This window comes from Anthonomus grandis, chromosome 6 (genome assembly GCF_022605725.1).
Source record: "Anthonomus grandis grandis chromosome 6, icAntGran1.3, whole genome shotgun sequence".
Taxonomy (NCBI): Eukaryota; Metazoa; Arthropoda; class Insecta; order Coleoptera; family Curculionidae; genus Anthonomus; species Anthonomus grandis.
In genome coordinates, this window is record NC_065551.1 from 19,314,749 (window position 1) to 19,329,316 (window position 14,568).

General features: G+C 30.9%; 1 protein-coding gene across 5 annotated transcripts in view; it reads right to left on the minus strand.

Moving 5' to 3' along the window:
* LOC126737205 (pecanex-like protein 1) overlaps positions 1-14,181 on the minus strand; it is a 78,706-nt gene extending 64,525 nt beyond the window's left edge. For 3 of the 5 annotated variants that reach the window (XM_050441984.1, XM_050441986.1, XM_050441983.1), the window contains exons 1-9: positions 13,716-14,181; positions 13,503-13,657; positions 13,339-13,422; positions 11,074-11,264; positions 10,811-11,011; positions 10,352-10,552; positions 2,351-2,593; positions 2,175-2,297; positions 1,749-2,120 (exon numbers count right to left, since the gene is read on the minus strand). In XM_050441984.1, the coding sequence (XP_050297941.1) occupies positions 1,749-2,120; positions 2,175-2,297; positions 2,351-2,593; positions 10,352-10,552; positions 10,811-11,011; positions 11,074-11,264; positions 13,339-13,422; positions 13,503-13,657; positions 13,716-13,886 (1,741 nt within the window). In that variant the 5' untranslated portion in view covers positions 13,887-14,181. The remainder of the gene's footprint in view (positions 1-1,748; positions 2,121-2,174; positions 2,298-2,350; positions 2,594-10,351; positions 10,553-10,810; positions 11,012-11,073; positions 11,265-13,338; positions 13,423-13,502; positions 13,658-13,715) is intronic. The other 2 variants (XM_050441987.1, XM_050441985.1) reach the window with 1 other exon arrangement.
* Between the last annotated feature and the right edge of the window lie 387 nt (positions 14,182-14,568).

A 14,568-nucleotide genomic window follows, 5' to 3' on the forward strand; every position in this document is an offset into this window, starting at 1 on the left:
AATAAAGGAACTTCGCCCAGCTGCGTTCTTATTTCGCGTACAGAGAAAATTTCTTAAGTTTTTTTTTTTTAAGTTTGGGTATGACCCAAAGCAGGGCTATGACCACTATTTACTTTTACAAAAATTTCATAGATGAACTTTGGAAAATCGGCGCATCAGAACTGGTCTTATACATCTGTGTAAAATTTTAACCAACAAAATTGATTCCTCTGTAATTCTTTCAATGTTGCCGTTCTTTGTAAATGTTAGAAATACCACAAAGATAGTGGTTTCATTTAAGCCACCCTAGAACTAATAGTCAAGTCAAAGACAAAATATGCTTTATTATCTGAAGAATAGAAAATTCTTGTAGACAAAGCTTATCCATATTAAATTATAATAATTTAGTACCTAAAATAAAACTTATAAATGTAAGAGACAAAATAAAATTACAATACAGCTAACTATTCTCTAATAAATAATCATCCACATATACGAGCCCTGTCTCAGTGAAGTTGAAGGCCCAACGCCCCAAAACATGATTTTTTAGAATTTATTTAAGGGATAACTAAAATTTTATTTCAAATATAATATTTTTGGTTTCTTGAATGTTTATGGAAAGATAACAAAACCGACGCAGCTATTTTTAAAGCGTTTTAATTTCGATATTTTTTTCTTTGCAAAATGATTTTTGCAACTTAAAAGATAGATCGAAACAAGTAACGTGAGCAACATCCCCAAAAGCAGATACCATACCTTTAGTGCGAATCAATTAAGGCAAAATAAGCATAAAAAAAATTGATATTTGTTTATTAAGTTGACTGACAATGGTTGTTTTAGCGATAATTGCTCTATATGTCTATGAAACTTTAATTTGTCATCTATTGTTAGACACAAAAACTTGTTATTATTTGTGTTTAAAATAGCCTCTGTGTTCAAAAGGACATTCTCTAGTTTACACTTAAAATTTAAAACATTTGTTTTAGTTACATTAAAGGGCAAATAATTACATGGTGTAACTGTAATTATAATGTCTTGATTCTGCATAAGTCCTCAATCATTTTCTTGAGTAGAAAATGTGCATCTGTATAATTCCATAGCAATGTGGTATCATCAACAAAAGAGGTACACTGCCCATGTCTTAATATTGAGGATAAGTCATTGACATAAAGAAGAAAAATAAGTGGACCCAAAACAGATCCTTACGGTACCCCTGCTGAAATTGTCAACTGATCAGATATGGAACCCTTAAAGATAACTGACTGACTTCTTTCCGACAGATATGACCGAAACCATTGTAGCATACTCCCTCTAAACCCATTACTTCAAGCTTCCACAACAACAACTCATGCGATACACAATCAAAGGCTTTAGCGATATCACAAAAAACGACTGCCGCTGCTTTTCCGTCATTAAGTCCCGAATAGAGGCTTTCCAATACGTATAAACGCTCACCCATTTACAAAATGTGCAATCATTTTAATATTTATGCGTGTAATTTGGATTTAGACCTTTTAGATTTAAATAAATTTACCAGAAGTTATTGACGATAAACTTTATGCTTCTCAGACTCAGGCCCATACATTTTAATTTTAAGTCAAGCATTATTGTTAACATAAGATAACTTGGTGTTATTCTCTTTTCTTCATATATATTGGTGTCTGTAATTGGTCATCGGGCTGTTCATACTTAATAAATAAATATATAAATATGAATGGGATCTATGGATTGGTTTCATAATATGCGTTAATGGGAGAAAAGTATCCTACCTTTACCAGATGAATTCTTTAAAGTACTCAAACTTCCAGTAGTAATTCCAGTTGCTTCTCCAACTCTTTCGTCCTCCCCGAACTCCGCAACATCCAAATCGGCCATTTTCAGCTTCATGCTCTCTTGAAAATCGTCACTCGAGCACGACAAGTTAGAAAAATTTGAAAAATTCGAGTATTCGCTCGATTTTTTCTCACTAACATCGTTGTCCGTTGCATAATCTAACTGCGAGTCCTCGTGTGATTCTTGTGCCGTTTGAGTAACGCCAAAGGCGCAATTGTCGCCCTCTATGGGCGCAACACCGCGTTGTTTTCTCGGTTTTGACTTTTTGATTTTGTCGAATTTTATGTATAAAAGTGGAGAGTGACTTCCTGGAATATAAATTAATTTTTTCCCTAAAGTTAAAAATTTTGTTTTTAATTTACCCTGATTGGTATCTTCAAAATCAGAATCTGAACCTTGTGCTAACGATTCGATATCAGTATCCGGGCCGTGTGAGGTTTGGTGTTCGTCCGATTGTTCTGCTATCGGATACACTATTTCTGAACCTATTATAATTTGTAATAATTAAAAGATTTTTTTTTTAATCTCATTGACTTACCATAATATTGACACAAATTTAAGTGTTGATTTCTTGTTAAACTGGTGCTAGGTGGAGGCAAAGGATTTTTATTGCTCTGTTTACAACCGATCACCTCCAAACTATTGGTATTCGCCGAAATAGTCGGTGGGGGACAACAAGTTTCTAAGGCGGCCGACCTAAATCTCCTCACATCTCTATTTGTTGGCTTGAAGTAAAATCCTTCAAAATTTAACGCTTGATTTGGATTTTTATCGATATAGCCTGAAAAGTTTAAGGATTTAAGTCGAAATAAACAGGCTGTTTTTTTGGATGTAAATACTCCATATGCAACGTTTGTAAACAGAAACTATTAGAGATTATTCTTAAATTTATAAATTGGTGACCAAAGATTGTTAATTAGATGTGGTGTTTTGTGGGTTAACTGGTCAAATACCAAAGAAAGCTATTTATTTCTAGCCAATATTTCGAACTATATTTCATTTTTCGTCAGGACTCAATAGATAAAGAAAAATGGTATTTATTTTTTTAAATAAAATATTTGTAAAAAAATAACTTAACATTTATGTTTGTAAGTGATAAGATGCATGTCATAGAGTTTCAAGAAGGGGAGAACGGGAAACTATCAAAAACAACTTCGGTAAGTGTTTTTGATATCTCTCTCCCAATACTGTTATAGTGCCTGAAGATGAATTAAATATAATTCGAAACGTTGGCTAAAAACAAATAGTCTTCAGTATGTGACCAATTTATCCACAAAATACCACATCTAATTTAAAATCTTGCGTCACCAATTCACAAGTATCATAATTATTCTTATAATTCCTTTTTAAATTGCAAAGATATCTCGAGAGTTAAATTACCAAAAAATTATACCAGAAGGAAGGATAGAGAAAGCACAAAGGAATTTAAATTATATGATCCCCTTCTAGACCTTATATTTGGACTTAATATTGTCCTATAGAAGAAGTACAAAAAAATTAGATGCTAAAAGTTACCTAATTGAATTTTTTAATGTTATATAAAATTCCTAGTCTTTTAGGAGAAGTACATGTTAAGACTTTATGATTCTTCCGTCTCACTTTTATATATTTTATTTTAAACTTAAAAGATAGAATATAACAATAATAAGTTTATTTCAAAAAATATAGTAAAATTAAAATATCTTAATTTGGTACTATGAAACTCATTACACTAATAACGATAAAAAGTACGTGTGCTATTTGAAATTTTAATGCTAACTAGTGCTAAAATGCTTTCAAATAACAATTTTAAAGTTGATGATATTGTACAATAAACAATTGATGAAATCTATTGATAAAGTCTAACGGTCAAAGTTGGAAGTGATATCCGTCAAAATAAGTTTTTGCATCTAAATCAGGAATAAATAGGGAATTATTTATACTACGGCTGGCAATTTGGTAAAAAACATATATACATCTACTTAGTAGTTCTACTCTACTTTTTAGTTCACTAACAATTTAAATATTTATATAAATTCAACAAAAACCAAGAAATATAATTAATTATATATTATACAGTGTGGTGACTTTAACTGGAATAAATTCAGTTAAAACTAATCAAATTTTATCTCGCAAAATTCCTGAGACCCATCGATTTTTGTTTATTTTTTTTTCACATTTCAAGATAGTTTTTGTATTTTTTCACCTACAGGGGGGGTCCAAATTAACCCAAACTTTTTTTTTCAAATGGAAACCACTTTTTTTAAACTCTCATTGAAAAGAGCCCTTTTTCCTGATTAAATTGCCCTATTTACTTTTGTGATTATCTAAAGGAGAAATACGAAAAAAAAATAAAAACCATTAAATTATTAAAAGTCTCGAAATATTTTGTGTTGGTAAATTTTTAGCGTGTTTGTTTATTTTATTGGTATCGAGACATTTCTTGACATTGTTGTAGTGTCACTGTTAAAGTGAATTTCAACCAGTTGTTAAATAAGTTAACTTATATTGAAAAAATGCCTTATTTATCCGAATCCCACAAGATTGAAATCTTAATGACGATTGGTTATGGGGACAGAAGTCGTACTCAGCTAGAGGTTGTCCACTTATTCAGGCAGAAATATCCAGACTTGCCACCTATTAACCAAGGTACGGTTAGTAAAATCGAAAGCAGATTTCGAGAAGTTGGGCACGTGAGGGATGTTTCAAGACAAAGGTCTTCTAAAATCGATGAAAACACCCAATTAAATGTATTGTTAGCGATGGAAGAAAATCCGGTAACTGCAGCCAGAAGAGTAGCTCGCGAAGACTATTCATCATAAATCTGTGCTAAAAATTTTAAAAAGTGCAAACAAACGACCTTATAAAATGCAACCCGTTCAAGAGTTATTGGAAGACGATCCAGATCGCAGAGTTCAGTTCTGTGAATTAATGATGAACGCCATTGACGAAAATCGCACATCTTCGGAGTGGATCCTTTTTTCTGATGAGGCTACATTCACCCTAAATGGCCATGTTAATAAGCAGAACTGTTGCTACTGGTCTGACGAGAACCCATACTGGGTAAGGGAAACTAATACACAATATCCCCAGAAAACTAATGTTTGGGCTGGAATAATTGTCAGGCAAGTTATAGGGCCCATATTCTTCAATGATACTTTAACTGGGGAAAGATATCTAGAATTTCTTGAACATGAACTAGTTCCAGTCTTACGTGCCTTATATCCGAGTCAGTTCGATCCAGATTTGTATGATGAAAGTCGAAAGAATCTGGATGCAACAAGATGGTGCTCCCCCACATTATGCCCGTAATGTACGCCAGTATTTAGATGATAATTTCCCAAACAGATGGATTGGTAGAAGGGGTGCAATCGAGTGGCCGGCACGTTCTCCCGATCTCACCCCACTTGATTTTTTTCTGTGGGGACATTTGAAAAGTCAAATTTATATGAGCAAACCAGGAAACCTAGACGAACTCAGAGAACGTATTAGGCAAGAAATCCGACAAATATCTCCATAAGTGTTAGAAAAAGTCAGAAACGAATTTTATTATCGTCTTGGGCTTTGGCAACAAGTAAATGGTGCTCATTTTGAGCATCTTATACATTAAACGCAACTTTTAATAATTTAATGTTTTTTTTTTCGTATTTCTCCTTTAGATAATCACATAAGTAAATAGTGCAATTTAATCAAGAAAAATCTTGAAATGTGAAAAAAATAAACAAAAATCGACGGGTCTCAGGAATTTTGCGAAATAAAATTTGATTAGTTTTAACTGAATTTATTCCAGTTAAAGTCACCACACTGTATATATAAATAAATATTATATAAATTAAACAAGCAATATGTTATTTTTATATCCCTAGATTGCCCGCCTTCCATTGACGGGATCTGTTCCTGGATTTTTTTGAAAGTATGTTAGCTGCAACAATGTCTTTTTATGATAAAGTTATTTACAACCGTGATTTCAATGTTAACTTTCTAAAACCCTCAAACTATTCATCTCAAGTTGTTGTCTGGTCAAATTGTCTTATAAATACATTTGATTTAACTTTGAAAATTACAGAACCTACCCGATTTTGCTCGCGAAATAATTCTCTAGCCTATTGGACGTGATAATCACCAGCAGAGCGCCCTCCGTTAAAAGTTGCAACTCAAGACAAATTTCAACTAAAAGTTCTGATCATTGTCTTTCATGCTATTTCTAATATTAGTACAGAAAAAAACTAACCCAAATATTTTAAATTACGAAAATACAATAATATTACTTCGGAGTTACATTAAACTCTTACAAAGTGAAGAAATGTATTATTTTCGTATTATAAATGAAGTTTAACATCTTTATCCCAAATATTGAGAATATAATTGACAAATTTGCACCTATAAAAGTTGAAAAAAATTAAGCCTTTTACTCAATGTTAACGAATAACATTAAATAACTAAAAAAAATTGCACATAAAAATTATTTGGAAACTAAAAACGGTAATCGTCTCCACTACTATCGTAATTAAATAAATTACTAAATACGCATACATACGTAAGAAATATTTCTATTTTCGCAACTTATCTAGAATATCTGTAGAGCCCCTTGTCATACGGTCAAAAGTCAAATTTTGTAAGCAAAGAATAATTACAACATACCTGCAGCGTTATCTCAAGCAGATGTACTGACTTGTTTGCTAGCTCTAATAAGTTGAATGAAACTACATGCAAAAACAATGTCTTTTAATCAAAATAACAAGGCTTTTAATTTTCCCAATTTACTAAATTTTAATTTTATGGATGAGGTTTCACTAAAAAATATTATAGCTTCAATTCGTACTAATTCAGTAGGCTTTGATGAACTATCAATAAAAGATTTAATAACTTATTTTCCATTCTGCATAAAACCTTTTCTTTATACTAGTAATTGAATTTAGATCTTACAAAATCAATTTCCAGAATTGTGGAAAAAAGCTATCATTGAAGCATTTGCAAACCCCAAAGAAGCTAAAGATCTACGCCCTATTATTATTTTACCTATTTTATCTAAGGTTCTAGAAAAAAATATGTTATCAAATTTTCATCAAAAAAAATTTTATTTTACGATTCTTATAAAATTATACCTGAATGTCAATCCGGTTTCAGGAAATAGTTTCGTACAGCCACTTACCTTGTAAATTTCATAAATGGCGTTAGGCGTTATGAAGAACAAAAATAATTTACAACCTTAATTATTCGATTTTAGTAAGGCATCCGACCCTCAAAATCATGATATGCTGCTACCTAAAATACATTTGTACGGTTTTTCTAATAACTCAGTTGCCTTCGTTTCAATGCGTGCGTTAATTCTCACCCACTCTTTACTAATCTATTTCTCATTCTATCTCTTCACTAATTTATTTCTAAGAACTCACTTTATCCACTTCAAATTAAAATTATATTTTAAAAATTATATAAGGAAAAAAAGAAGATACCCTACACAATAATTATTGTTTACGGAAATTCCTAACATTAGATCTCTTTTTATATAGGGTGGCGCATCAAAAACGAAACAGACGCATTTACTGACAGTTTTTTTTTTTGGAAAAACGCTGCGACCCGTCGATTTTGTTTTCGAGGAAACAAGTTTGCTGAAAAATTAGGTTTTAACACGTGCAGCTCTCTGGGTGGGGCTGACACCACCCCTAAAATCTTAAAAGGAAGATCTCAAAATCTCTTAAAATCTCTCTCTCTCTCTAAATATCTTACTTTAAAAGCCTTTCAATTCCTTTTATAATGATGTAAAATGCATGTACTTCAATTCAGTAGTTTTGGAGATTTATTGATTTAAAGCTTAAAGTAGACTTAAATAGGTATGTGAGGTCAATTTATACTACTTACAGAAAAAAGTTTAGTAAAAGTATTTACTTAATGAGTTAGTGCATTTCTTCACTACGCCCACTCACTGTTCCTAAAATACCTTTTAACGCTTTATACATAAATTAACCATGGTATATTCCACGGCAGAAAGGGTTGAAATTATTAAAATTTTTCGGAAATAAACAGTGCGCTAATAAAACAGCACAAATATTTAATGAGCGACACGATAACAGTAACGTGCATCGAAAATATGTTCTAGAACTTGAAGCTAAATTTCGGGAAACTGGATTAGTCCTCACTAAAATACTCACAATTGAAAATCGCATAAGGAACGAAGTAATAGAAGTGGGGGTTTTAGGGCAAGTTTATGTCGATCCTACGTTAAGTACCCGCAAATTGTATACTGTGTGGGGTATTAGTCGGCGTAATGTCCAATGGATTGTAAAGGCGCATAGTTTTCATCCGTATAAAATTCACCTTGTACAAGAACTTAATGAAGACGATTACAATTTTGTAAACATATAAGTAAACGAATTATAAACGATGAACATTTTCTATGCAACACTTGCTTCCCCGACGAATGTTCCTTTTTCTTAAATGGCGTAGTAAATCGTCATAACTGCCGATATTGGTCCAATTCTAATCCCAGCATTTATCATGAGGTACACACACAGAAATTAAATGTTTGGGCTGGTATTGTTGGCAATCATTTAGTTGGTCCCTTTTTCTTACCTGCAAATTTGACCGGTGAAATGCATTTGGAATTACTAGAAGACATCATAATCCTGCATTAACTGCCATAATTGAAAAGCAGAATGATCGGCGGTACATTGCGAATATGTTGATGTTCCAACAGGATGGTGCCCCACCAGATTACGCATTACGTGTTCGACAATATTTAAATCAGACGTTTTCAGATCGATGAATTGATAAAAGAGGTGCCATTGAATGGCCCCCAAGATCGCAAGATTTATCATCTTTGAATTCATTTTTGTGACGTGACTGTGAATCTATACTACTCAGCCAACATCGTTAGAAAATTTGCGGTAAAGAACTGTAAATGAATCCCTTTAAATTACTCCTCAAATATTGCTAAATGTGCGGCAACGTTTTGAGCAAAACCTTTACTACTGCATTGAAAGTCATGGTGGTCATTGCCAACATTGACTTGCCTGACGGGTCAGTCCGTTCTTCATGTTTATACTACTTTCCTGCCAAATGTATTGATCTCTACTAATGATGATGTATTCGTGTATAGTTTAAATCAATAAATCCCCAAAACTACTTAATTGAAGTTTTAAAGTACATGAAGTTTATATCATTATAAAGGAAATTTAGATTTTGATTTTTTCAGTTCGCTTAAATGGGAAATTGTATGCCTTTTAACATGATGTAGCTTTTGCACTTAGGATAGCCACTTGAAATACAAACGTTTTAGGTCAATAAAATATCCATTATTCCCTTACATTTTAGCTCACTATTCACTGGTATGCTAACCGATTTAATTTTTTTTGGCACTATTGAATAGACATTTTAATGTTGCTTAAGTTGCAAAAGTAATAGTGCTTTTGCCTCTACACTGCCTACTTTTTTTTAGAAGTTAATAAGGGTGATTCGTTTGAAATGAAAGCACTGTGAATATATGCCAAGGCTCATAATTTGAAAATGAAGGCCTCAAAATCGTGTGTTTTATTTCTAAGATCCAGAAAACCCCAACAATCCCAACATGTTTCTGAAAACTGTGGTTAACCTAGATAATACTTTAGTACCTGTGGTTAATGGAGCAAAGAACTTTACAAAGGGTATGTATTATTTTTGAATATAGTTTGTCTTTTTCAACCCCTATAAATAAAAAAAAGTGGCTACTACTTTTATGTGCTTAAAACATTTAGATAACCTAAAGCTTCACTTTCCGAGTGAAACCAAATATTTTTTGTTCAACTTTATTAATAGTGTCATTGTTTGATTATGGTAATGTAATGTACAATAATGCAATTACATTTACACTACAGTTATGTTAGATACTTAATACATCTTATAATCATAATACATCTCTTAATACATGATATTATATAGATGTTATATATATAACATCTATATAATATATATATTATATATATATATATATAATATATATGTTATATATAATATATAATATCTATATAATATATATATTATAAAATTATATATATATATATATATATATATATAATATATAATTTTAATATATTTTGGATATGTTTCCTTTCCTGATCTTTCCTAATTTAGTCGTCGCTGGCCTCTGCCCTCTTTATGCTGTCTATTTTTATTCTTTTTTTTTATTCCAACTTTCATAAGTTAAAATGTATTTACTTTTTTAAAAAATATTTTTACATAAGATCAATTTTTGGTTGCATTGTTTTCATGTAGTTTTTTAATTTGTTTTCTTTCACTTAAGAATACCTCTTGTAGAGATATTTTTGAGAAACAATGTTTATACTTTATTATATATAAAAAGTATATATAGTATTATATATATAAAGTATTAAATGTATATATGTTTTATTATCTATAAAAATCGAGATGCGTTTCTATTCTTCGCCTACATTATACCCACATTTGTTTTGTAATTTTTATATTGCTAAATAACCGTTTTGAATTTAAATTTATAATGAAAATTTCCAATGATTTTTTGATTTAACACTTTTGCTTTTACTAAAAATTCATTAAGCAAACATACCTAATTCCAAACTACCAGTCGGTTTAATTTCCGAGTGGACTGCTATCGGTAAAAAGTTAAGGCTACAATTGGTAATGTTCGAGTGTCGTCGACCAGAATTTTCTACATTTGTTGATGGATTATGTTCAGAATCGACGCTGTGTAAAGAGGGTCGTTGTTCTAAGTTAAAATTGCTGGTTTTGTCTTGGGACTCTATACTGCCTGTAATTCAAAAACATAGACATATTAAGTGTTTGTTACGGTCTGAAGCATGTACAGTAAAGTAAATTTAAATTGTATTATGTATAAAATAGTTTGGCCGTAGAGTGTTCTGTCAGTAGTCATTCAGAAGTTGATAATTGATGTGTGAGAGTCTTATAGTTTATTGATTCTGGTTAAATTGGAATATATTATAACAGGCTCTCTTTGCCTCCCTGTAAACTTATCTAAAATTATAATTAGTTTTTTCTGATTTCTTACCTTGTGTATCCAGTCTTTTAAGACTAGCCGCATCTTTTTCGTTAACAACCGAAATCGACGTGGTAGCCTCCGGCAATACTTCAACATGATTAGACAATTGCACTTTTTGTTCTACACCAGAAAGAACATCCTCAGACCGTTTGTGTTCGCTAGACTCGCTGCTGGCAGTAGAATTTTTTCTATGAACATCTGCCTTGAGATCTGATTGAAAAAAAGATAAATTATATTAAAAATGTCCATAAGTTTTGTTATTCATTAACTACCTATTGTGCTAACAATATTTGTTGCACCAGAAGCTTCAAATTGTTGGAGATCTGATGACTCTAAGCTATCAGTGCTGGGTTGAACTCTATTTTCGGATAAAGTTACTAGAGTGGCAAGTCCTGTTGATTGTTCAATTTGTTCATTGTTGGATTTTGTGGAGATTTCTTGTAATTCGATCGCCTCGTCGGTTCTAGAAAGGTTAATAGTCAAAAATCTCTCTACTCAATAGAGTCTGAGAAATACAAATTTGAAACAAATATTTCTTAAATAAAATTCAAGAACTAGAATTATTTACTTAAAAGTTGAAAGCAGTAAACAACCTAAATACATCTAGGTTCAAAAAATTATAAACCTTAGCTACAGTTGCGAGATAAAGATCTTAATTAGTTTTATTTTTGAATTTTCATATTATTAATAAAATTAAAATTAAAATGGTTGAAAAACTAACTTCATGTAAGTGAGATATGGTTCTATAATATATTCAAATTCAAAAGTGCTTTATTAGTTAAAAAATTAAAAATGTTGTTAACAAAACAAGATTGGTATACAAGTGAACATAAAAACCATTAACAATACCTTACAAAACCACAAAAATTAAATGAAACAATGAAAAATAATAATAATGAATTGAAAAATACAAACATTGATATCAGACATAGTCTTACATTAACAGACAATATCACAATAAAAGCAAAATAAAGTCAAATTTTAAAGTGCATCCTGCTAGAATTCTTCCATACTAGCCCAATAAGCCCTACCCAATAGTAAATCTTCGAAGTTTCGAAAAGGTCTTTAAGAACTTTAGTGTTTTCAGATTTGTTGCTAAATAGCTGAATACTTTCCTGCTTTCATATACAAGTGGCTTTTTTATCAGTGCAGATCTTGGAAGCAGTAGAGCTTTATTTTGCTGTATGTTGTGATAAGTAACAGGATCCAAGAGTGCAAAATGATTTTTATAAATAAGAGAAGCTACTAATATGAATAAAGATGTACTCGTAAGAGTTAAGATGTTTAGGATAAGTTACAAGTTACATGTCCTTAGTTAGACTATTGCTAGTGCTATTGCAGATTTAGTTAATTTTAGAAGTTCTATAAATTCTACAATACCTATTTCAATAATTGAAAAACCCCTGATCATTAATAAAAAATCTCTTCAAATAATACAGTCTGCTTAAGTTTTTCCCTGACACTTTAAAGCTCTTAGTTTGCCAGAGTTTATAATATAATTTTTACAAATCTCACATTTTTTTTTCTATCTCATTGAAAATTTAAATAATTTATGGCTCTTGTTCTCTGCCTTATAATGCTAGATCTGTTTCCCTTAGATGGAAAGTATTTTAAGTTTGCAACTCTAAATCCTAGACATATGCACAAGCAATAATTTAAAAGTTTGAATTTTCTCCAGCACTCTAATTCATAAGTCTATCTTTTACAAGGGGATTAAAATCTTTAATCATTTGCTGGAAGACCTAAAGGAGGGTACATCTATTAAGCTTTTTAAACTGAAAGTTAAGAGATTCCTGACTGTCAAAATTTATTATTCATTGGCCATGTACTATGCTGATTTTTCAATCGAAGTTTGCATTTTCAAGTTTTAGTCTTGATTTTATTCTAAATGGTATCCATCCAGTATACTTTTAAGAAAATATATGTTTTGTTTTTTGTACTATTTGTTAATTTCATGTCTAATATCTTTAAGTGTATTTTAAGAAATTAGGTTAGGTACTTAAGCTTTGTTTATGACAAATGTTTGTTAAAAAATAGTAAAGTATATTTTGATTTGATTAAAGCATTAAAATCTAGAATTAGATCATTATTGTCATAACAATAACATGAGTCAATAAAATAAAGCTTCTTATCTGTAGCGAGTACAATGGGTAGAAATTATAATAAAAATATGCAGTAAAATGATTTGAATAACATAACAGTGAGGAAGTAAAAAAATGTGATCGATAACTAGGATATCAATCATACTGAATCAGTCAATTTTCAAACATCAATCACAGTAATATGCATATGAGAAAAAGATGGAATTGAAATTTTATTAAGAAGAGGTATATAAGCAAATTTCATTCAGCTAAGGGTGCAAAAATAAGCCAAAATCTATACAAAAAAAATAGGAGCAAACTACCATTCTATTTATGTTGGTGCAGCAGAATTTTATAAAACTAGCAAATTGAATGAAATTTTATAAAGAAAACTATAAGCACTAAGTCCAGCACCAGAAAGAACTGAATCTTTAATTTCCTTACAATTTAACATACCTAGTAACCATTGAAACATGGCCAAAGCGAATAATTTTTGCACCTTTATTTGATAAGTCTTGAAGTTCTATGCCTTCATCCTCTCTAAAATTTACAGTTTTACCATAATAGTCAATCACACTGATGAGTAAACATTAATTAAAGGATGATTTATATTTTCTTACCTTCTGAGATCAGGATCTTCCTCAATGGTCTCAGTGACACATTCAGTAGTATCATAAATATGGTGCAAAAAGTAGTTTCCAAACTTGATTCCACTTAAGGCTAGAGTTACTAGGATACAGTATATGTACCAGACAATTTTTGTTGGGGGAAAATACTAAAACACAGAAGCATGTCTTTTATACTAAATATATTAATTAGAAAGATATACTTACTACATAAAGAGTAAAGGGCACACATAGTAAAAAAAGCCAAGTATATAGATGAAAAGTATTACAAAAAAGGTTTTGGCTAGGGTCATAAAACCAGCCTCCTGTTATGGAAGCCCAGACACCCTGGCGTATAATTTCTAAGGTTTGGGAACCCATAGATTGTTCTTCCCACATATTAGAAAAAAGGCATGATAATAAGCCCCCCGTCCCACATTAAGACCCTACATATTATTTAGGCAAAGGTAGATTAAGAGGTTTGTTGAGTCATAACACCACCAATATAATTCCTATTTACCAATCGATCACTGCACGTTCTTATTTATTCATTTTAAAGTTTTTGAAGGTCGGCACTAACGTAACTCTATTGACACCATTAGATTTGTGAATAGTTTTCAAATAGTTTTAAACAAAAACAATTCCTAGTAAAAAAGTATATTTTTCTTTACTAACCTGACAGGTTTTGTTTTGATAGTTTGACGGACTGTGAGCAGCTGACTTTGACAGTTTTGACGGATGTTAGGCCTCGAGCATATTATAATAGACAGACAGCATGAAGCTAATGGAGGAAAATATTTAGTGAATTGCATTAGTTTTAATAACAGCTTGGCTATAATAGATCTTTTCAATTACTGAAGATTAAAAATAATAAAGACTTAATCTTAAGTGATATAAAAGAAAAGAAAATTCATGCACCATATATCTTCACGTTAAAATTATAATAAAGCGTTTGACCTTGAAAAGACATTTCATTGTAAAAAGTGGAATTCATTGCAAATATACGCTTACAGGCATCATAGAGTAATTAAAAGTATGTTTAATATTCATTTCTCTATAACAGGCATTTACAATGAATTCC